Source organism: Canis lupus, chromosome 12 (assembly GCF_048164855.1).
Source record: "Canis lupus baileyi chromosome 12, mCanLup2.hap1, whole genome shotgun sequence".
Classification (NCBI taxonomy): Eukaryota; Metazoa; Chordata; class Mammalia; order Carnivora; family Canidae; genus Canis; species Canis lupus.
Genome location: NC_132849.1, coordinates 65150388 through 65175540, shown reverse-complemented (window position 1 = coordinate 65175540; position 25153 = coordinate 65150388). Strand labels below are relative to the sequence as shown.

Here is a 25153-nt window from a genome sequence, read left to right as displayed (position 1 = left end):
CTCAGTCACTTGTCCGAGATCAAAAACCAAACAGAAGCTGGGCCGCAGGCAGGGTGAACGCAGGGTCTGCAGAAGCGGCGGAGGCCCGGGGCCCGGGGGCTCCTCTGCGGAGGCCCCTGCAGACCGGGGGGGGGGGGGGGGGGGGGGGGCGGGATGCTCAGCCCCAGGCCCAGGGGACCCGGCGCCCCTGCCGCATCCCGCCCTCAGCGCCGCCGAGGCTCGGGGGCAGCACAGCGCCGCCCGCGGGAGGCCAGACCCCGCCTCTGACCCGCAGGTGCATCGCCCCCAGGCAGGTGGATCGCCCCCGGAGGCAGGTGCATCGCCACCAAGGCGGTGCGCACCTGACGTCAGCGCCGCGGCCCCGCCCCAAGACCCCGCCCCGCCCCCTCGCTGCCGCCAGGTGGATGGACCGCAGAGGAGGCCGCAGAGCTCCAGCTCCGCAGGGAGAGCGGGGTCGAGCTTCCTCTGTACTTTGTGCTTGCTTTATTTTCATTTCTTTTCTTCGATTCTTTTTTATTAATTGTTTGATTTTAATTTTTATGTATATACCTTATATATTACTTATTTTTGTTTACTTTCATTGTACTTTGATTTTCTTTCTTATTTTGGAATTTAGATTCTTTTAACAAGCAGGCCAAAACACACACAGGATCTAGTGGGTTTTTTGGGGGGTGGGTGGTTGCTGTTGTTGTTATTTTTTTTAATAAAATAATTTTTATTGGTGTTCAATTTACCAACATACAGAATAACACCCAGTGCTCATCCCATCAAGTGTCCCCCTCAGTGCCCGTCACCCACTCACCCCCACTCCCCGCCCTCCTCCCCTTCCACCACCCCCAGTTTGTTTCCCAGAGTTAGGAGTCTTTATGTTTTGTCTCCCTTTCTGATATTTCCCAAACATTTCTTCTCCCTTCCCTTATATTCCCTTTCACTATTATTTATATTCCCCAAATGAATGAGACCATATAATGTTTGTCCTTCTCTGATTGACTTACTTCACTCAGCATAATACCCTCCAGTTCCATCCACTTTGAAGCAAATGGTGGGTATTTGTCGTTTCTAATGGCTGAGGAATATTCCATTGTATACATAAACCACATCTTTATCCATTCATCTTTCGATGGACACCGAGGCTCCTTCCACAGTTTGGCTATTGTGGACATTGCTGCTATAAACATCGGGGTGCAGGTGTCCCGGCGTTTCATTGCATCTGAATCTTTGGGGAACTTCTTAAACTCAACACCAAAGAAACAAACAATCCAATCATGAAATGGGCAAAAGACATGAAGAGAAATCTCACAGAGGAAGACATAGACATGGCCAACACGCACATGAGAAAATGCTCTGCATCACTTGCCATCAGGGAAATACAAATCAAAACCACAATGAGATCCCACCTCACACCAGTGAGAATGGGGAAAATTAACAAGGCAGGAAACCACAAATGTTGGAGAGGATGCGGAGAAAGGGGAACCCTCCTGCACTGTTGGTGGGAATGGGAGCTGGTGCAGCCACTCTGGAAAACTGTGTGGAGGTTCCTCAAAGAGTTAAAAATAGACCTGCTGTTGTTGTTATTGTTGTTTTTCTTGTTTTTTTCTTTTTCTTCCTTCTTTTTGGATAAAATAATGAGATGGAGAAATTCACCTCCAAAAAAACCTCCTAGTACCCACAGCCAGGAAGTTCATCAATACACATATATGATGTCTGACTAGAACTTAAAACAATGATTATAAAGATAGCAGCTGGGCTGGAAAAAGAGCACAGAAGAAAACTCCAGAATCCCTTACTGTAGAAATAAAAGAACTAAAATCTAGTCAGGCCAACGTTAAAAATGCTATAACTGAGATGCAGTCCCAAGTGGAAGCCTTAAAAACAAGAAAGGTTATGGACCACAAAGGCAGACGTAGGGAAGTCAGCCACTTATTAAAACAATAACATTCATATCATAGGAGACTCAGAAGATGAAGAGAGAGAAAAAGGGGCAGAAGTTTTTTTTTTTTAATTTTTATTTATTTATGATAGGCACACAGAGAGAGAGAGGAGAGAGGCAGAAACACAGGCAGAGGGAGAAGCAGGCTCCACGCACCGGGAGCCTGACGTGGGATTCGATCCCGGGTCTCCAGGATCGCGCCCTGGGCCAAAGGCAGGCGCCAAACCGCTGCGCCACCCAGGGATCCCAGGGGCAGAAGTTTTATTTGAACAAATTATGTAAACTTCTTTAACCTGAGGAAGGACACAGACACTGAAAACGAGAGCACAGAGAACTCCCACTAAATTCAACAGAAGCCGACCATCGCCAAGGCACATTGTAGTCAAATTCACAAAATACACAGACAAGGAAAGAATCCTGAAAGCGGCGGAGGCGGGGCTTGTGGGAAGAGGGAGTCCTTAACCTACAAGGGAGGATGAATCGAGTTTGCAGCAGATCTGTCCACAGACTTGGCAGCCCAGAAAGGAGTGGAAGGAAATATTCAATATACTGAATGGGAAAAGTATGCAGCCAAGAATTCTTTCTTCAGCAAGGCTGTCATTCAGGACGGAAGGAGAGATAAAGAGTTTCCCAGACAGGCAAAAAATAAAGGAGTTCATGACCTCTAAACCAGTCTGGCAAGGAATTTTAAGGGGGACTCTTTTAGTGGGGGGAATAAAGAGACCAAAACCAACAGAGACTAGAAAGGACCAGAGAACATCGCCAGAAACACCAACGCTACCGGTAACACAAAGGCACTAAATTCATCTCTTTCGATAATCACTCTGAATGCAGATGGAATAAATGCTCCAATCAAAAGATATAGGATATCAGAGTGGATTTAAAAAACAAGATCCAGGATGCCTGAGTGGCTCAGGTGTTGAGCCTCTGCCTGCGGCTCAGGGTGTGATCCTGGAGTCTGGGATCGAGTCTCATATCGGGTTCCTGGTGGGGAGCCTGCTTCTCTCTCTGCCTAGGTTTCTGCCTCTCTCTCTCTCTCTCTCTCTTTCATGAATAAATACAATCTTTAAAAAAAGAAACCAAGATCCATGTATATGCTGCCTATAGACACTCACCTTAGACCTATAGACACCAGCAGATTGAAAGTCAGGGGATGGAAAATCATCTATCATGCTAATGGACATCAAAAGAAAGCTGGAGGACCCATACTTATATCAGACAAACTAGATTTGAAACCAAACACTGGGGACACCTGGTGGCTCAGTGGTTGAGCATCTGCCTTCGGCTCAGGGTGTGATTCTGGGGTCCCAGGATCGAGTCCCATATCGGCCTCCCCTTGGGGAGCCTTCTTCTCCCTCTGCCTATGTTTCTGCCTCTGCTTCTCTCTGTGTATCTCTCATGAATAAATAAATAAAATCTTTAAGTTAAAAAAAGAAAGAACAAATACTATAAGAAGAGATGAAGAAGGGCATTATTTCATAATTAAGAAGACTATCAATCTCTGATTATCAGATCAAACAACTGTAAATATTTATGCCGCCAACATGGGAGTACCTAAATATAGAAACCAATTAACAACAAACATACAGAAACTCACTGATAATAATACAATGACAGGGGATTTTAATACCCACTTACGGCAATGGACAGATCATCTACGCAGAAAATCAACAGGGGAACAATGGCCTTGACTCACTGGACCACAGGGACTCAACAGATATAGTCAGAACATTTCATCCTAAAGCAGCAGAATACACATTCCTTTCAAGTGCACATGGGACATTCTCCAGAACGGATTTCATCATGGGCCACAAATCAGCCCTCAACAGGTACAAGAAGATTGAAATCATACCATGTACATTTTCAAACCACGACACTATGAAACTCGAAGTCAACAGCAAGAAAAAATTTGGACAGACCAAAAATACATGGAGATTATGAGCATCCTACTAGAGAAAGAATGGAGCAATCAGGAAATTAAAGAGGAAATTAAAAAAAAAAAAAGAAACAAATGAAAATAAAACACGTTTCTCCAAACCTCTGGGATGCGGCAAAGGCAGTCCTACGAGGGAAGTACATAGCAATACAGGCCTACCTCAAGAAACAAGAAGTCTCCAATACGCAACCTAACCCTACACCTAAGGGAGCTGGAAAAGGACAGCAACAAAGCCTAAAGCCTGCAGCAGAAGGGAAATAATAAAGATGAGAGCAGAAATAGACAATACAGAAACAACAAAACAGTAGAATGGAATAGCGAAACTAAGAGCCGGTTCTTCAAAATACTTAATAAAATGGATCAAGCCCTAGCTAGCCTCATCAACAAGAAAAGAGAAAGGAGCTAAATAAATAAAATCACAAATGAGAGAGGAGAGATCACAATCAACACCAGAAAAATAAGACAATTATAAGGGAATACTATGAAAGATTATATGCTAACAAACCGGGAGACCTGGAAGAAATGGACAAATCCTTAGAAATGTGCAAACGAGCAAAACTGAAATAGGAAGAAATAGAAAAAGGGGAACAGACCCATAACTAGCAAAGGAATTGAATCAGCAAGGCACCTGGGTGCCTCGGTGGTTGAGCGTCTGCTTTGGCTCCAGTCAGGATCCTGGGGTCCTGGGGGATTGAGTCCCACATCAGGCTCCCCGCATGGAGCCTGATTTTCCCTCTGCCTGTGTCTTGGCCTCTCTCTCTGTGTCTCTCATGAATAAATAAATAAAATCTTTTTTTTTAAAAGAAAGAAAGATGAGAAAGGACCCAAATAAAATCACAAAAGAGAGAAGAGTAATAAGAACAAACACCACAGAAACACCAACGATTATAAGAGAACATTATGAAAAATTATATGCCAGCAACTTAGAACCTGGAAGAAATAGATCAATTCCTAGAAATGGATAACATAGCAGAAATGAAAAAGGAAGAAATAAGAAACTGGAACAGACAGATAACCAGCAAAGAAATTGAATCAGCAATCAAAAATCTCCCAACAAACAAAGTCCAGGACCAGATGGCCTTCCCGGGGCAATTCCACTGGACATCTAAAGAAGGGTTAATATCCGTTCTTCTCAAATTATGCCCCCCCTAAAAAAAAGAAAAGGAAGGAAAACTTTCAAATTCATTCTATGAGGCCAGCATTACCCTGATACCAAAACCAGAAAAAGACCCCACTACAAAGAGAGAGAGAGAGAGAGAGAACTAAAGGCCAATATTCCTGATTAACAGAGATCAAAAACTCTCGATAAAAAACTAGCACAGTGAATCCAACAATACATTAAATAAATTACTCACCATGATCAAGTGGGAATTATTTCTGGGTTGCCAAGATGGTTCAATATTAACAGATCAATCACTGTGATACACCACATTATTAAAAGAAAGGATAAGAACCAAGTGACCATTTCAACAAATGCAGAAAAAGCACTGACAGGGGATGCCCGGGTGGCGCAGCGGTTTGGCGCCTGCCTTCGGCCCGGGCGTGACCCTGGAGACCCGGACCGAGTCCCGCGTCGGGCTCCCTGCGTGGAGCCTGCTGCTCCCTCTGCCTCGGTCTCTGCCTCTCTCTCTCTCTCTCTTCTCTGCGTATTCTCATGAATAAATAAATAAAATCTTTAACAACCACAAAAACAACAACAACAAACCACGGAAGATCGAAAATAGCCGAAGCAGCGTTGAAGACAACCAGAGCTGGGGTTCCGGGTTTCCAGTCCTCGTACGGAGCTCTGCGATGCAGACTACGGCGCGGGCACACGAGGGAGAGCCTTAGGCCAACAGAACAGAGTGGAAAACCGGAACGAGACACACTGTGACTCCACGGTCAATCACCCTTCAACAAAGCGGCAAAGAAACCCGCTCCGCGCACCGACCGCGACCAGAGCAACCGGGCGGTCGCGTCGACGGCTGCATCCGAAGGAGCAACCGCGGAGCAGCGTCAAGCCGGCCCGCGCCTCTCCCCGACCCGCACCCGGGACACACACCCGGGGAGACGCGCGCAGCGACCGAGCCCCGAGGCCGGGGCAACAGCGCTCCCGAGGCCGGCACGCAGCGCGGGCCTCGCGACCTCCCGGGGGGCCCCGCACGGAGCCAGCGGCCCAGCGGTGTGGACGCGGGGGGGGGGGGGGGGCGGGCGGAGGCGGCGGCGGCGGGAGCCCGGACTGCGAGCGGCCTGAGCGCGCGGGAACCAGACCCGCCCAGGGGATCCCGAGCCGAGACGGGGAATCCCCCACCCCCGGGCACAGCCCCGCGCGGGACCCCAGGTCACCGCAGACACCGCCCGGAAACCCCCGCGTCCACGCAGCGCGCCTTCCTCCGGGGGTCCCGCGAGCACGCCGCCCCCTGCAGCCTCCGCTCGGGGCTCCTCGCCTGCTCCGCCCCGGCGGGTCCCGCGGGGGCTCCCGTCAGCGTGGATCCAACCCACCTCCTCCCAAAGCCTCCACAGGGGACCCGAGGAAGCCCAGCTCCTCTTGGCGTGGACACAGCCTTACATGCTCCGCAGTGGGCTCTGGGGAGGCCCAGCTCCTGCCGGCGTGGACGCTCCATCTCTCAGCAGCCTCCGCGGAGGATCCTGGAGGCTGGGCTCCTGTCACGAGGGGTGCGCTCGCCTCCCAGCGGTCAGGGAGCCGGGCACAGGGCGCCCCCTGTAGGCGGTGCAGGTAGTGCAGGGTGTGGTGACTCAGGTGGGTGGCGGCACCTGTCCTCCACCCCACCCCTGGGCAGCGCCGGCTCGCAGGGAGGGGCACCTGGAGGCTGACAGTGCGCTGGGTTATATGAATCCACCCGTGTTTGCTGAGTGCCCTTGGTCGGGGCGGTGCTGAAGCCTGAGGCTGCCCAGGCAGAGTGGGGGCAGCAGCGCCTTTCCCAGGTGAGGGAGCGGAAGGATCCCCGAGAGCTCTGAGACCCTCCATACCCTTGACTAAGGTCGAGCTGGATTTGAAGCAATCAGAATCCAGGTGGATATTTCACCGAACTTCTATCAGAGCCCGACTCTGAGGCAAAACGCAGTGCTCCCGATCAACCCTGATGCACATGTGACCATGACCAAGACCTGTACATCCTAGACGTCCAGAGACATGGAGGAGAAGCAGAGAAGAGACAGGAGATAGGAAAGAGGCCGGCTAAAGCTAACCCTGGCCCAGGCCCTGACCTAGCCAAACACTGACCTTGACTCTGACCGAGGATGTAAGGCCCACACAGAGCCAAACTGAGACACTGAGCAGAAGCTGCCCCAGACCCTGTCCTGGAGTCTGACACTGAGCAAGACCCTGAGCCTGATCTCAAGCCTGTCCCTGACCTGAACCCATGACCCCAACCCTTAACCCTGACCCTGACCTTAACCCTAACTTATCCTTGACCTTGCCCCTTACCCTGTCCAACAAATATGGAATATTGAGTGGGAATAATGAGAAACTAGACTGTGAAACACAGGTGTAGTTTGGATTGTGGAGATTCAAATGTCTGGCTGAGCATTAGGGGCAGTGATGTTTGAGCAAAACCACTAAAGGCCCTCCATGGGGGTGAAGATGTCTCATATGCCAATGTTTCCAACTAGGGATGGATGGAGACCTGGACCAAAGAGTCTCTATTCTGGGTGATTTCCAGAAGGATAAATCAGCCATTTCCACCAACGTACAAAGACAGACCGTCTTACAATTGTGACCTATGGGCAGCTCTGCTCTGCCTCATTCTCTTCTCAGTGTTTTAGGAAAGCATATTGTGCTCTTTATAGACCTAAAATTACTAAGCTATCCTCAGAAATTTTTTTAAAATTGTATTTATATATTTGACAGACAGAGAGAGAGTGAGAGAGAGAGAGCACAAGTAGACAGAGCAGCAGACAGAGGGAGAGGAAGAAGCAGGCCTTCCACTGAACAGAGAGCCAGATGCAGGCCTCAGTCCCAGGACCCTGGGATCACGACCTGAGCCAAAGGCAGACTCTTCACTGACTGAGCCACCCAGGTGCCCCAAGGTCCTCATAGATTTGAAGAATCTAGTGACTAGAGGATCTGAGGCCAATGGCAGTGCTCAGCCATGTGTGTTCAGCAGCAAAATGACTCATACTCGCCAGGACTTGTTCAACACAGATTTTCTGCAACATCGGTAACACGTAAGGTTTGCCCTGCTGGCTTGTTCATTAACTTAGGGGTGATCCAGTGAGTCACAGGGGGCCAGGTGAACCTCAGCAAAATAAAGACTCATAAAAAAATCCATTGCCTGGAGAGGTACCTAGATAGCTTTGGATTTCACTCTGGATTTCAGCTCAGGTCATGATCCCACGATGCTGGGGTCCAGCCCCATGTCAAGCCCTGGTTCAGACTCCACGCTCAGTGGAGTGTCTGCTTAAGGATTCTCTCTCAGCCTCTCCTTCTGCCCTTCCCCCCACTCACATGCTCTCTCTCTCTCTCAAATAAATACATCTTTTAAAAAAACTATTGTCTGGAGATGACAGTTTGGGCAGTGCTAAAACATGTCTGGAGGGCAGCAAAGGGAGGAGGAGACATGTGGGCCTCCACAGAGGGGTGAGAATGTTAGGGTCACTAAAGATCACTTTGGAGAATGTCCACTCAGATCTGTTGTAATAAAGAGAGAAACTAAAGCTGAGCCATAGGCTACAACTGACCTGACAGTCAGAGGAAAGCAGGGCATAGAGAGGTTTGAACACTTGCCCACTAAAAATAATGCTAGAATTCATAAAATTGATTCCAAGTAAATAATAATAATCAATAACAAAGGATCTACAGTAGGAACTGAATAGATCTCACAAATGGGTTTCAGCTTGGAAGGAGTTTCTCTGGCTCTACTTTATCTTCACATATTTGCATTGTGTGTGTCACAAAAGAAAGCATAGTTTGGTTGTGAGAAAGTTATTGGATTCTCTAAGAAGTCTGGGACTCCACTGCTGGAAAGAAAAGTTTGAGAAACACCGAATTGGAGCAGGCCGTCCCTGGAGTGGGGCAGAATGTTCCTCAGCAGTCTGCTTTTATGCATCCTGGGCTGGGGTTTAAGCAAAGGTCAGACTACGTTATGTGTGAGTGGGGCTCTCACTGTTCCCTGACTTCGGTGGACAGACAATGAATAGACTAGTTTTTCTCCCTCAGAACACAATTCACATCTACGAGTACCCAATCTCTGAAGGGATGTAGCTTACTCATTTTCAAGAACTCCGTTTTTAAAAATAAACATTCTCATATTGTTTCCCTTCAGCAAGACAGAACTTCATGTAATTGCTTAAGAATCTAAGAATGACTGAGATGGATTTTGGGGAACAAAATAACACCAGAGCTGTAACACTAAGCTGCAAGAGAATGGTGCTGTATTGTAACTCTAAGCTTTAGATGAAGTTATAGATACACGGGTTTGAAAGAAAGAAAATGTCAGGTGTAATTTTGCTATGAAATAAAAAGAAACTGGAAATAGAAGCAACCAGGCCATAGCTGTGTTGGAAATATGTTTGCTCACGTGTCACTGAGATTAAAACAGGAAACCACCAGTACAAAGGATGTGGCTCTCCAAAAACTGGCCCATAGGAGGCACATAGTAGGCAGGTAGTGGGCCCTAAAATGTCACCCCTGCTGGGCCCATTTCATCGTGACTTCCACGGAAATGCTCATCCTTGCCTGCATACAGACACGGAGGCCATCCTTCGAAGAGAAACATGCTCCAATAGCCTTGTACCTGGGAATTCTGAACAAAAGTATCTGAGTGGGATCAAGAGAGATGACTCACGAGTTTTGGTCTGAGGTAGAGAAGCTGTGATTCCTGCGGTTTGTGGAATTTAAGTGCGCTGCTGGGATCTATCAGGACTGTGTTTCCTACCTCCAGGAGTCCAACCAGCTCCTCTCCTGAGAGCAAATTCAGCAGTTCTCTCCACTCACTGAGAGACGAGAGTTGGGCCCATGTAGGAGGTGCTTTTCCTTAATTCAGACACTATTTAGCTAAATCTTACTTTTGAGAATACTGGTTCACATAGTACATTTTCAAATTTTTCTCATGTTATCGGAGTTGTAGCTACTGTCAATTGCTTGTGAGATAAGAAGGCTGTTTTTAAATAATTTTTATATATTTTTATTGGAGTTCGATTTGCCAGCAAATAGTATAACACCCAGTGCTCATCCCGTCAAGTGCCCCCTCAGTGCCCGTCACCCAGTCACCCTCACCCCCTGCCCACCTCCCCTTCCACTACCCCTTGATCATTTCCCAGAGTTACGAGTCTCTCATGTTCTGTCTCCCTCTCTGATTTTTCCCACTCATTTTCTCTCCTTTCCCCTTTATTCCCTTTCACTATTTTTATATTCCCGGCAGGAGTGAGAGGACCACATCACCATGTTACACATCTTAATGTTCCAGGTTACAAACTGGCCAACTGGAAAGTACACAGGCCCTCTCCCAGCCCCATCTCCCACCGACAAAATACCTTTCTTTTCATTTTTTAGACCTGGAAATTGCTGACTGGCTGTGGGGGGCCAACAAGGCCAACAAGGCCAACAAGCATCTTTATCACTCAGGCCACACAGGTGACAATACGGCCTGGGGCAGCATGGATGCTGAGGTGGAAGCAGCCGACCTGGGTTCTAGACTCTCTCTCCCTGTCTCTCCCCTCTGTGTTTCTGCCCCTGCCTCTGTCTCTCTCTCTCTCTCCCTCCTTCCCTAATTTTTACATTGTCATCTGGGCATAGCACAGGTGCCTCAGATGTGGGGCTCGGGAGTGCATCTCCTTCTGGACAAGCACACTGGCTTCTCTGAGCTTATTTATAATAATTTACACATCTGCAACAAACGAGTTGCCGCGCGAGAAGCCTCTTATAGTGTTTTTCTGATACTTTGAATATAAGATCATATGTTTCCCCCTGATTTCTGAAAAATCACCAGTTGCACAGTCAACACTAGAGCCAACTTTAGTTTCTATGATCTGTAGGCTTTGGAAGACGGGGGTCTACATGCCCGGGGCAGGTGGTTCAGCAGCAACGGCATATGTGCAGGTGTCAGGCCACTGCCTGGCCCCTATCCCGTCGCACACGCGGACCTGTGGCCGGAGCACCTCCGCGCCCTGCTCTGGGAGGGGGCCTTCCTCAGGTTAGAACATGGTGGTTTGATCCTGCAGCACTGATCCTACTCAGCAGGGTTTTTTTTTTTTTTAAGATTTTTATTTATTTATTCATGAGAGACACACAGAGGGGGAGGGAGAGAGAGAGAGAGAGAGAGAGAGAGAGAGAGAGAGAGAGAGAGAGGCAGAGACCCAGGCAGAGGGAGAAGCAGGCTCCATGCAGGGAGCCCGACGTGGGACTCGACCCTGGGTCTCCAGTATCAGGCCCTGGGCTGAAGGCGGCGCTAAACCACTGAGCCACCGAGCTGCCCACTACTCAGCAGGTTTGTGCAGTGTGAGTATAACCAGCCGGCAGGTCACAAGGGCTTAGCCATCACCCATCCCCAAAGGCAGATGGAATCACTCCTGTTCAGCATCCCCAGCCATGCATTCTTTACCCAGCCCAAGTGACCAAGAAGAGTTTCTCATCAGAATGCAATCTCAGGGGATAGTGGGGACTCACAACTGTGTTTTTCCCAGTCACATTTGTACCGGGCTTTGTATCTTCTAGAGGCAGAAACACCTGCGCTCTCTCCAGAATGCTACGGCTCAGTCTCTGGGTTCCAGATGTAGTTCTGGGTGCTCAGCATTGGCAGAGAGCAGCTCATCTCCAGTGCAGGGCACACAGATGAGACCGCATCCCCCGTCTCTATGTCTGCACCACCTGCACTAGGCGGGTACTTAGAAGGTACCAGCTAGTCAAATACCAAAAACAAAGCAAAAAATGTGTCTCCACTACTTTTGAAATCTACTGTTACCTAATTTTTAACTGATTTAAATGAATAAACTTCCTGTTCATCTTGGCAAGGTGCGTGATCAAGTCACAAATATTTCAAGCCAAAATTGTGCCAAGAGAAAAATATATTTTATGTGTTTTTAAAGATTTTTTTTAAAGATTTATTTTTGAGAGAGAGAGAGGGAACATGCACAGGAGTTGGGGGGAGGGGACAGAGAAAGTGGGAGAGAGAATCTCAAACAAACTCCAAACTTAGCGTGGAACCCAACACGGAGCTCGAACTTACGACCCTGAGATCAGGGCCCGAGCTGAAACCAAGAGTCAGATGCTTAACCAATTGTGCCACCCAGGTGCTCTGATGTTAGTTTGACTTTTTAAAAATCATTTAGTGATTTTAAGGTAAGAAAATTGAGAACCCTATGTCTCTAAGAATCCTTTAATATAAATATTTCTCCATTTTGAAAAAAAGTCAGTATATCTTCTATTGTACATGGACATCAATTAACTAATGATAACACACAGAAGATTTTAAAACGGCCTTCATCCTGGGATTTCATGGGCTACAGTAGATTGCAAGTCCTCGGTACACCAGGCAGGGCCAGTGCATCCCGTCTCTCCATCCAGCTCACACACACACAACTTCTAACAAGCCTGTGGAACGCTCAAGGATTGTTGCGTGGTGACGGTAGACTCTGGGACCCTGAGGGTGGATGTTCAGAGGGACCAGGGACACAGATGAGCTAATCCAGGTTGTGGGGAGGTGATCACCCAGACACCACAGAAGCCTGGGGCTGCCTGCCCTACAGTCTGTGGGACTCCCCTCGGTTGGGCTGACTCTGGGCTCCCTGACAGCTACTGCCGGGCTCCAGGAAGGCCTGACCCCTGCAAGCTCCTGCATGAGGCTGAGTTGCTTGCCTCGGCTGTTCTTTCACAAAGGCTCCACGTGGTTTCCTCTTCAGAGAGGCTGTATCCCACCCTAGAAGAGAAGGCCCGTCTTTGCACTCAGATGGTGGTGCTGAAGCCAACAGAGGATTGGTCTCACTTTAGGGACAATTTTCCACACACACTGAAGCCTGGCCACACTTCCAAGCAGAACACCTGGGGGGCTGGGCAGGGGCCTGTCTTGTTCCGCTTGCCCTCCCTGTGCTAATGCCCCAGGCTGTGAAAGGGCCCCGGCCAGCTTGAGGACAGGTGACTCTATCGCCTGCATGACCTCATGAGAGAAATGAGGTCCTCAGAGCAGCCACGTTGTTAGCAAAGGATCTTATCGACTCATTAGAACTTTCTTACTTGTCTCAGACTTCTTTTCTGGTGGGCAGCCTGGTTGAAAGAGGAACATGCTTAGGAAGCGAAGGGCCCAGCATTCAGGAGACACCTGCCTCTGTGAGAAGCCAGGCCGCCCTTCCTCTGCCTGGTTGCTCATCAGGAGCGTCCTCTCCTTCCCCTATTTCCAGTTTGGATGCCTGGAAATGCTCTCTAAACAGTGACTTCCTATCATTGAAACAGGATATATTCTCTCTGGAGGGCCTTTTACATGTAGAAAAAGAGTTATTGAAAACTTATCACCACTAAAATTTTGGTAACTATTATTCCCGTTTTTTAAACCATAAAGAGAAATCTAAAACTACACTACAAATAAAATTTTCTGTTCTCTATTTTTTTTCCACTCAGTATTAGATCATGAGCATTTATATGCCATTTAATGTATCTGTAATCAGCAATCTCCCTGCTGCATACTCAGCTTAATCCTTCTTATGCTGTTAGCCGTTTACATGATTTCTCCCTTATCACAGGAATAACATTTTCAGTGTGTTATCAACCTCATATACAAACCATTTATAATCTTGTTGAGCATTTATTTATGATCCAGCTCTTTTTTTAAAGATTTTATTTATGAGAGACAGAGAGAGAGAGAGAGAGAGAGAGGCAGAGACACAGGCAGAGGGAGGAGCAGGCTCCATGCCGGGAGCCCTACATGGGACTTGATCCCGTGGCCCCAGGTACCCCCTGAGCCGAAGGGAGGCGCTCAACTGCTGAGCCACCCGGGCTGCCCTATGAGTCAGCTCTATATGGCTGAGCTGATGTGGTCGTATGTTTACATGCTTATTTCAAATAGAGTAAGACCAAGGAGAAAGTATGCGGGCTTCAAGACGAGAGGCAGCCAGCCCGCATCCACGTCCCCCCTCCTGCTGTAGCTAAGCCTCAGTGTTCTGACCCAGAAAACGAGGCCTATGCCATGTGCCTCCTGATGGCATTGTGAAGCCTACAGGGGAAACTGCAGGCGTGTGTTGAGCAGAAGGCATGGTAAGCACAGCTGGGTCCCTTCCCTGCCTCTAGGACAGACTGTCAGACACCCCTGAAATCCCATTCACAAGGTGAACCCCATACACTATGTGAGATCATGTTTTCAGCAAATATGGCTTTCCTCTGGATCCCTCTCAGCTGCCCTACAGCTCAGTTAACATTCCTGGGACCTGCTCGGGGAGGGGAGACAGAGAGTGACCCTCCAAGGTGTTTGTGTCCCTGTTGGGTTGCAAACAGCCCACTTGAGGTGCCTCAAGAAAAAAGGGAAAGCTACACTTCCAAGTTTCGTGTAGTACGTCTTTAATTTGTGGGCACAGCCCTCCTCAGTCACACATGTCAATGTGACACTGGGTCTACAGCCAGCAGGTTCCAGGGAACAGGATACGGCTCTTACCATTGGGGAGCTGGCTCTCCCAAGCCTGGTGAACACAAACTGGCTGTTGCGTAAGGAGGAAACAAAATGTGTGTCTTTTGGTTAAATATTAAACAGAAATAGAACAGGTGTTTAAGTATGTCCACATCTCAGGTAGAGCAGTGCCTGGTGCTGGCCTACATTACAGAGCTTCTCTGGCGAGAGGCCACCATGCCCACCGGAGGCACCACGACCTTGGCTGAGGACTCCCCACAGCACCAGGTTCATCTGCTTCCTAGATCAAGATTTTCTTTGAAGAATGATCACAACTCAATCCAGTCCCCCTGTTTTTCAAATGAAATATAAGGGAGCCCAGACGGTTGATTGACTGAGTCACTGATGCCTAGTCCATCCATCCATCCTCCTTTATCCATAAAAGGCAGAAAGGGGTAGAAGCTCCTCCGGTGGCAGAACCTGAATCCACCGCTGCCGGCTCCCATCGTCCAGCCAGCCCACCGGCTCACGTGGGGGCAGCGGAGTCCTTGTCTGTTGAGGGTGGTTAGGAAGGGACTAGATCTTAACTACCTGGGATGGCGCTCCTCTTCTAAACAACACGTTTCATTTCTTTACTCTTGTGCTTTTTTGTGCTGGCAATGACCAGCAGCACAGTATTTTTCACTTACCTTGCAATGACAAGACCCCATATTTTACACGACTGAATCTTCTGGATGCCCCTTGTTCCATTACAATGCAGCTTTACCTTGTTAATAGTGACACTTGGACAGGTAACGTTCTAGTCTTAGATCAGAGTGAAAGCAAAAAAGGAAAGAAACACTCACACAGCGTGTCCTGGGCCACATCCAGCTGTGGCAGTGCCCAGTGCCACACCTCACTCCAATCACCTGAGCAAGGCCCTCCTCCTGTAGAGTCTTTCCAATCTGGCTTTGGTAGCAGGGTAACGCTGGCTTCACAAAATGTGTTCGGGAATGGTCCCTCCTCAGTTTTGGGGAGTGTTTGAGAGGGATTGGCATTAATCCTTCTTTAAATGTTTGGTGAAACTCCACAGCGAAACCATCTGGTCCTAGGTTTTTCTTTGGAAGTTTTTGATTAGTGACTCAATCTCTTTACCAGTCATTGATCTATCCAGGTTTTCTATATCTTCCTGATTTAATCTTGGCAGGTTGTGTTTCTAGGAATTTATCAAGTTTTCTCTAGGTTGTCCACTTTGCTGGTGTGCAGCTCCTCCTAGGAGTTTCTTATGGTCCTTTGTACTTCTGTGCAATGTCCTTAGTGGTCTTGTCCCTTCTTTCAGGTATAATTTTAGTTTTTACAGATCCATTCTCTTTTTCTTAGTCTAGCTAAAAGTTTGTCAATTTTATTTATATTTTCAAAGAACCAGCTCTTAGTTTTTGTACTGAGACTTTTTAGGTGCTAGTAGTATGCTAAGTATTCATACGCACGAAAACATTGCAAACACTACCCTTTATAACACAACTATGTACTCATATTCCCATTTTTGAACTGGGCAAGTGGCATGTTGGGGAAATTAAGCGATTCAATGATATCATGTCTTTACTTGCTGGAGGGGATTGGGATTTAAATCTGGTCTATGTGACTCAAATGCTTATGTCTGTAACCACAGGCATCATTATATCACCTATATAAGAATCTAGATTCTAATCCAGGTTTACCAAACTAGAATCTCCAGTGGCAGGCCTGGGATACTCACTGCGACATTACCCCGTGTGATTGCTGTGTGCCCCGATGTGCAAGAACGAATGTACTGCCTGTATCACACAATATCATGGCTCTTCCTGTCCTTGGGCCTTGTGTGTCTCCTTCCAGCTTGAATGTTCTCCTCTCTTCACTCATGACTCCTCCAGAGACCTTTAATTTTTTTTCAGATATGAATTTTTCTAATTTAAATTCAATTTGCTAACATATACTATAACATCCAGTGCTCAACTCATCAAGTGCCCTCCTTAGTGCCCATCCCCCAGACACCCTATCCCTCCACCCACCTCTCCTTCTGCAATCCTTTGTTTCCCAGAGTAGGAGTCTCTCGTGGTTTATCCCCCTCTCTAATTTTTCCCACTCAGTTCCCCTCCTTCCCTTTATAATCCCTTTCACTATTTTTTATATTCCACTGTGAGTGAAACCATATGATGATTGTACTCCTCTGATTGACTTATTTCACTAGCATAATACCCTCCAGTTCCATCCACGTTGAAGCAAATGATGGGTATTTGTCCTTTCTGAGTAATTCCATTGTATACACAGACCACATCTTCTCTATCCATGCATCTGTCGAAGGACATTGTGGCTCCTTCTACAGTTTGGCTATTGTGGACATTGCTGCTATGAACATCGGGATGCAGGTGTCCTGGTGTTTCACCGCATCTGCATCTTTGGGGTAAATCCCCAGCAGTGCAATTGCTGGGTCATAGGGCAGGTCTATTTTTAACTCTTTGAGGAACCTCCACACAGTTTTCCAGAGTGGCTGCACCAGTTCCCATTCCCACCAACAGTGCAAGAGGGTTCCCCTTGCTCCCCATCCTCTCCAACATTTGTGGTTTCCTGCCTTGTTAATTGTCTCCATTCTCACTGGTGTGAGGTGAGATCTCATTGTGGTTTTGATCTGTATTTCCCTGATGGCCAGTGATGCGGAGCATTTTCTCATGTGCTTGTTGGCCATGTGTAGGTCTTCTTTGGTGAAATGTCTATTCATGTCTTCTGCTATCTCATGATTGGATTGTTTGTTTCTTGGGTGTTGAGTTTAATAAGGTCTTTATATATCTTGGATACCAGCCCTTTATCTGACAAGTCATTTGCAAATATCTTCTCCCATTCTGTAGGTTGTCTTTTAGTTTTGTTGACTGTATCTTTTGCTGTGCAGAAGCTTTTTATCTTGATTAAGTCCCAATAGTCCATTTTTGCCTTTGTTTCTCTTGCCTTCATAGATGTGTCTTGCAAGAAGTTGCTGTGGCCAAGTTAAGAAAGGGTGTTGCCTGTGTTCTCCTCTAGGATTTTGATGGATTTTGTCTCACATTTAGATCTGTCAACCATTTTGAGTTTATCTTTGTGTCTGGTGTAAGAGAAGGGTCTAGTTTCATTCTTCTGCACGTGTCTATCCAATTTTCCCAACACCACTTACTGAAGAGACTGTCCTTTTTCCAGTAGAGACTTTCCTGCTTTGTCAAATATTAGTTGATCATAGAGTTGAGGGTCTTTTTCTGAGTTTTCTATTCTGTTCCATTGATCTAGGTGTCTGTTTTTGTGCCAGTACCACACCATCTGGATGATCACAGCTTGTAATACAGCTTGAAGTGAGGCATTGTGATGCCCCCAGTTTGGTTTTCTTTTTCAATATTACTCTGGCTATTCAGGGTCTTTTATGGTTCCATCCAAATCTTAAGATTATTTGTTCCGCTTTGTGAAGAAAGTCCATGGTATTTTGACAAGTATTGAACTGAATGAGTAAATTGCTCTCGGTAGCATAGACATTTTTGCAATATTTATTCTTCCAATCCATGATTATGGAATGTTTTTCCATCTCCTTATGTCTTCCTTGATTTCTTTCAGAAGTGTTCTGTAGTTTTGTAGTACAGTTCCTTTCCCTCTTTGATTAGGTTTATTCCTAGATATCTTATGGTTTTGGGTGCATTTGTAAATTGCATTGATTCCTTAATTTCTGTTTCTTCAGTCTCATTGTCAGTGTACAGAAATGCCACTTATTTCTGTGCATTGATTTTGTATCCAGCCGTATTACTGAAGTGCTGTATGAGGTCTAGCAATTTTGGGGTGGAGTCTTTTGGGTTCTCTATATACAGGATCATGTCATCAGTGAAGAGGGAGAGTTTGACTTCTTCTTTGCCAATTTGAATGCGTTTTATTTCTTTTTGTTGTCTGATTGCTGAGGCCAGGACTTCCAGTACTATGTTGAATAGCAGTGGTGAGAGTGGACATCCTTGTCATGTTTCTGATCTTAGGGGAAAGGCTCTCAGTTTTTCCCCATTGAGAATAATATTCTCTGTAGGCTTTTCATAAATGGCTTTTATGATATTGAGGAATATTACCTTTATCCCTACACTTTGAAGAGTGTTAATCAGGGATGGATGTTATATTTTATCAAACGCTTTCTCTCCATCAACTGAGAGGATTACATAGTTCTCGTCTTTTCTTTATTGATGTGATCTGTCATGTTGATTGTTTTACAAATGTTGAATCACCCTTGCTTCCAGGGGATAAATCCCACTTGGTCATGGTGAATAATCCTCTTAATGTATTGTTGGATCCTATTGGCTGGTATCTTGGTGAGAATTTTTGCACCCATGCTCATCAAGGGTATTGGTCTGTAATTATCCTTTTTGGTAGGATCTTTGTCTGGTTTTGGGCTCAAGGTAATGCTGACCTCGTAGAACAAGTTTGGAAGTATTCCTTCCATTTCCATCATTGAAACAGCTTTAGTAGAATTGGTATTATTTCTTCTTTAAATGTTTGGTAGGATTCCCCTGGGAAGCCATCTGGCCCTGGACTTTGGTGTCTTGGGAGGTTTTGATGACTGCTTCAATTTCCTCCCTGGTTATTGGCCTGGTCAGGTTTTCTATTTCTTCCTGTTCTAGTTTTGGTATTTTGTATGTTTCCAGAAATGCATCCCTGTCTCCCAGATTGCCTAATTTGTTGGCATATATTTGCTCATAACACATTTTTAAAATCGTTTGTATTTTCTTGGTATTGGTTGTGATCTCTCTTCTTTCATTCGTGATTTTATTAATTTGAGTCTTTTCTCTTTTGTTTTTGATAAGACTAGCTAGGGGTTTATCTATCTTATTAATTCTTTCAAAGAACCACCTCCTGGTTTTGTTGATCTGTTCCACAGTTCTTCTGGTCTCTATTTCATTTAGTTCTGCTCTAATCTTTATTATATCTCTTCTTCTGCTTGGTTTAGGCTTTATTTTCTGTTATTTCTCCAGTTCCTTTAGGTGCGAGGTTAGCTTGTGTATTTGAGGTTTTTCCAAATTTTTGAGGTAGGCTTGTATTGAGATGTAATAAAATCCCAAAGATTTTGAATGGTTGTATTTTTCATTTCACTAGTTTCCATGAATATTTTTAATTCTTCTCCAATTTCTGGTTGATCCATTCATCTTTTAGTAGGATGCTCTTTAACCTCCAAGTGTTTGAGTTTCTTCCAAATTTCTTCTTGTGATTTTTTTTTTTTTCTCTTCTTGTGATTGAGTTCTAGTTTCAAAGCATTGTGGTCTGAAAATATGCAGGTGACAATTCCAACCTTTTGGTATTGGTTGAGACCTGATTTTTTTTTTAAATTGGTGTTCAATTTGCCACCATGTAGAATAACACCCAGTGCTCATCCCATCAAGTGCCCCCTCAGTGCCTGCCACCCAGTCATCCCCACCCCCCGCCCACCTCCCTTTCTACCACCCCTTGCTCGTTTCCCAGAGTTAGGAGTCCGAGACCTGATTTGTGACCCAGTATGTGGTCTATTCTGGAGAAAGTTCCATGTGTACTTGAGAAGAATGTGTATTCAATTGCATTAGGATGGAATGTTCTATAAATATCTGTGAAATCCATTTGGCCCAGTGTATCATTCAAGACCCTTGTTTCTTTGGTGATATTCTGCTTAGAAGATCTGTCTTTTGCTGAGAGTGCCATATTGAAGTCTCCTACTATTAATGCATTATTATCTAAGTATCTCTTTACTTTGGTTATTAATTGATTGATATACTTGGTGGCTCCCACATTAGGGGCATAAATATTCATAATTGTTAGGTCTTCTTGTTAGATAGACCCTTTAAGTATGATATAATGTCCCTCTTCATCCCTTACTACATATTTGGTATAAAATCTGATTTATCGAATATGAGGATGGCTACCCCAGCTTTCTTTCGAGGACCATTTGAATGATAAATGGTTCTCCACCCACTCATTTTTGGGCTGGAGGTGTCCTTAGGTCTAAAATGAGTCCCTTGTAGACAGCATATAGATGAGCCTTACTTTTTTATCCAGTCCAATACCTTGCATATTTGATGAGATCATTTAGCCCACTCCCATTCAGGGTAACTATTGAAAGATACGAATTTAGTGTCATAGTATTACCTCTACAGTCCCTGTTTCTGTGGATTGCTTCCTTGCTCTCCCTCTTTCTTTTACAGGGTTCTCTTTAATATTTCTTGCAGAGCCGGTTCAGTGGTCACATATTCTTTCAGTTTCTGTCTATCTTGGAAGCTCTTTATCTCTCCTTCTATTCTGAATGACAGCCTTACTGGATAAAGCATTCTTGGCTGCATGTTTTTCTTGTTTAATATGCAGAATATATCCTGCCAGCCCTTTCTGGCCTGCCAGGTGTCAGTGGAGAGGTCTGCTGTTAATCTAATATTTCTCCCCATAGAAGTTAAGAATCTCTTGTCTTGTGCTGCTTTTAAAATTTTCTCTTTATCTTTGAAATTTGCAAGTGTCACTATTATATGTCGGGGCTTTGATCAGTTTTTGTTGATTTTGAGGGGGACCTCTCTATCTTTTGGATCTGAATGACTGTTTCCTTCCCCAGATTAGGGAATTTCTCTGCTGTGATTTGTTCAAATATACTTTGTGGTCCTTTCTGTCTCTCTCTATTCTTCTGGAATCTCAATAAGAGAAGTATTATACCTTCTCAAGCTATCATTTATTCTTGAAGCCTTTCTCATGTGTTCTTGTTTTTCTCTTTTTCCTTGGCTTCCTGCCTTTCCATCAACTTGTCTTCTATGTCACTCACTCTCTTTTCCACCTCATTAACCCTAGCAGTTAGAGCATCCAGTTTAGATTGCATCTCAGTTAAAGTATTTTTAATTTTGGCCTGATTAGATCTCAATTCTGCAGTTAGAGAATCTCTAGAGTCCTTTATGCTTTCTTCCAGAGCCACTGGTAATTTCATATTTGTACTTCCGAATAGTATCTCTGACATGCTACTTAAATCCATATAATCCATATCAAGTACATCTGCGGCAGAGAGTATCACTTCCGGTTCCTTCTTTTGTGGTGAATTCTTCCTTTGTCCAGTGCAGAATGGCCGTATGAGTGAGCAGAATCAAGAATATCAGCTACAGCCTACTCTCCAGGGCCGCAGGGTCTCCAAGGCTCCAGCCTCTTGCCTTTTCTGTTATGTATGTCACCAGACAGATACTGGCCTCCTGCTTCTCCTTAAATACCTCCACTGTGGTTCTTCTACCTCCCCACCTACCACTGGCAATGATTTCATGGGTCCATAATATAGCACGTGCCCACGTCACCCTGTGAGAAACAAAACCTCTACTGTAACAAAGCAAAAACAAAAATAAAAAACAAAAAAACTTTCAGGGACAAAGCCACACAGTGACTGGGATTCCCCCAGGCCCAAGGGAAGCCAGAGACCTTTCATTCTGATAATGCCCCACCTTTCTCCTGCATGGAGAACCTGTTGATGGAACTTTATAGAAGGGACCCCATCGTCCAATAGCTTCTTGAGAAAAGATACTGTGTATATCTAAGAATGCTTTTTCTCTGTTCTTACACTGGATTGATAGTTTGGTTAGGGTTAGAAAAATGACACTATTGCTTAGAAATTGAGACCAAGTTCCATTTTCTTATTATATGTAAAATTACTATTGAAAAAGTTCAGTGCAAGAGTCTTGATCATAGTGACTTTTTCTTCTGCCTTGCTGAAAGCTTTTCAGATCTTTGTCCCCAGTGTTCTCCAATTTCACAATAATGTACTTTAGTATAAACTTCTTCGACATTTCTTTTGATGAGAACTCAATAAATATTTGTAATCTAGAAACTCATAAACTTCATTTGTGGAAAATGTTCTTGTTTTTAAATTGAGGTATAATTAATATAACACATAAGTTGTTCATTGAAAGGGCATAGTTCACAAGGTTGTACTTAATTCTAGGATCTCCTTATTGCTCCCATGAAGCAACTCTGACCCATCAGCAGGATTCCTTCCTTCCCCTGTCTGGAGCCTATCGCTTTCTATCTCCATGGATATGCCCCTTCTGCACATATCATTTCTAGAAATGGAGTCATGCCATATGGAAACTTTTGTATATGGGGTCTTTGACTTACATAAATTTTTCAGAGTTCATTCCTGTTATAGCATGGATCAGTACTTCATTCCTCTTTATGGCTCAATATTACATTATATTGCATATAGCACATTTTATGTATCCATTCATCAGCTTATAGACATTAGAGTTGTTTCCATTTTTTGCCTATTATGAATGATACTGCTATGAATATCTGCATACAAGTTTTTATGTGGACATGTATTTTCAATTATCTTGGGTATAAACTGAGTTGTAAAATGGATGGGTCAGATGGTAATTCTGATCGACTTTTTGAGGAGCTACCAGACTATTTTCCCAAGACACCCTACAATTTTAAATTGGGGTGATTATTCAACTCTTTTCCTTTTTCTCTTTGTGAAATTATGTTTTTAAAATATAAAGATGAATCAGCAAAATCAATATAGTTTCAGTACATAAATTACCAAAAACAAGAGACAGAGGGGAAACTTAAAAATTATATAGACGTTATCAAATAATTACATAGTGAGGTCAGGGGCACCCGGTTTCCTGAGAATGACAGTGTTCTTCTGGATGACCAATCATCCCAAATTTTCAAGACGGTCCTGGGAAAGGCAGAGCAGTTGGTCACCTACTGTGACCTAACCTTATACCACCAATGGAAATTTAACTGGATCAGAGTGTCTTCCAAGTCTTTATATCTATTCTGCTATGTACTGCACTTGTATTCCTGTTTATAGGAATACTTTCAGCCCCGCACAGTGAAGTCAAATGGAGACTCCACTGCCTGTGTCCAACTGAGTAAAGTAGCAAATATACAGAAAAAAAGATGCTGAGGGTATTTCAAATTCCACCACAGGAGACCCTCCTTGTACACTCTGTGGTACCTCCACAGAAGTCAGAGGCGCTAACCTCACAATTTCATTTGTAAATTAGCAAATTTAAGGGCAGTGAAGCCACGTGAACTCCTTGAGGTCTGAAAGCCCTTTATTTCCTGGTTGGCAACATACACACATGACCTCTGAGGCACCACTGCCGACTGTGTTCTATTCCTTAATTACTTTACCTGCCTCCTATTAATTATTTGGATCTAGTCTGGACTTGTCATTCAAAGTAGGTGATTCGCAACAACCTGAGCATGGCTCTCCTGATTAAAGATAAATTATTTCTAAATACTAATGGTATTAGAGCATGCAAAAAGCTGGAGCTACAGGATAATCTTGGCACTCAGGAATGGGGAGAGCTAGGTTCAAAATGTTGGGTGGAGACAGATAAAGATCTTATTCTCATGGATTTAGCTATTTAATTCAGGGGTGCGGGGACACGGGCTTTCCAGAGCTTCTCTCAGAGAGTCAATGAAGAGACATCTCCTTTTCAGCATGTTTATTTTAACTCTCTTCCTTCATCTCTGTCAACTGAACATGGGGATAAGATGGGGGCAGGAAAGTGGATGGAGGAAAGTTAAGATGCAGTCTGCATCCAGCATTTCCTGAACATCTACTAGAAATGACCCATCATAAATTGGTCATTGCCTGAATGATCCTGCAACTGGATCAGCAGCTGGGATCCCATTTCTGGAAGATTCTTTTCAACCAGTCCTATTCTGAAAGCATTTTCTTTCCATTTCTCCATTTACTGCATACCTCCCCCAGTGCACACAGACATATATATGTGCACGCCTGCACATACATGCACACACACTGCTCCATGGGAGGTTACAGTCTTATCCTGGGAGTCACCGTCACAGTCAATTCAGACAAGTGTTTCATCTTAGGTCACTTCAGACATTAGCTTCCAATTGTACTGTGTTATTTGTCATTCACTACACTACTACTAAAGACCTCATGCCTGTCAGCTTTTGGAAATACTGCAGTCTCTGTCTCAAATGCAACTTTCCCATTCCCTCAAAACTGATTTCCCTTTATCCTCTTGGACATAGAAACAGTACATGGTTGTGGTGGACACCCATAATTTGGAATGAGAGGTCCTCAGTATGAACATGGTTCTGCAGGTGAGTAGCTATGTGGCCTCAGACCAGTGGCTTCACCTTGGTAGCCTACCTTTTCTCACTTACTAATGGGTGGCTGTAATAGCTGTAGCTAATAGCACTGCTGAGTGAGGCACTATGAAGGCTCAAAGAACACTAGGTATCTCTAGCTTTGGTGCCTCAATACAGCAACTCTGTGGTCTCATCAGCCTGTGTCTCCTTTTGCCACGCTCAGACTGACTTTAATATTCTTGAAAGTTTGACATTCTGTCCTTGTAAACTTTGTAAACTTTGCCTCAGAGTTTCCTCCACAAAATGTCTTCATAGTAGTACTTGCAAGTTCCAGCTCAAAATTGAAGACATCAAAGTGCAGTCTGGGGATGAGAGATCCCATCACTGGGGATGGGAAAAAGGGAGCTCACTGCTCTAGAAGACACCAGAGATGAGAGCCCACCCACCTGGTTTGCAATCAGCTAAATAGGCTGAGTGGGACCAGAGAGAAGGTCCATTTCTTGGAAATCTTTTTTTTTTTTAATAAATTTTTATTTATTATGATAGTCTCACAGAGAGAGAGAGAGAGAGAGAGAGAGAGAGAGGCAGAGACACAGGCAGAGGGAGAAGCAGGCTCCATGCACCGGGAGCCCGACGTGGGATTCGATCCTGGGTCTCCAGGATCGCGCCCTGGGCCAAAGGCAGGCGCCAAACCGC

At 45.1% G+C, this 25153-nt stretch overlaps 1 protein-coding gene across 1 annotated transcript in view; it reads right to left on the bottom strand.

Moving 5' to 3' along the window:
- LOC140600818 (uncharacterized) overlaps positions 1 to 16138 on the bottom strand; it is a 28787-nt gene extending 12649 nt beyond the window's left edge. The window contains exons 1-2 of the mRNA XM_072768948.1: positions 16131 to 16138; positions 6415 to 6652 (exon numbers count right to left, since the gene is read on the bottom strand). Coding sequence (XP_072625049.1) covers positions 6415 to 6652; positions 16131 to 16138 — 246 coding nt within the window. The remainder of the gene's footprint in view (positions 1 to 6414; positions 6653 to 16130) is intronic.
- Between the last annotated feature and the right edge of the window lie 9015 nt (positions 16139 to 25153).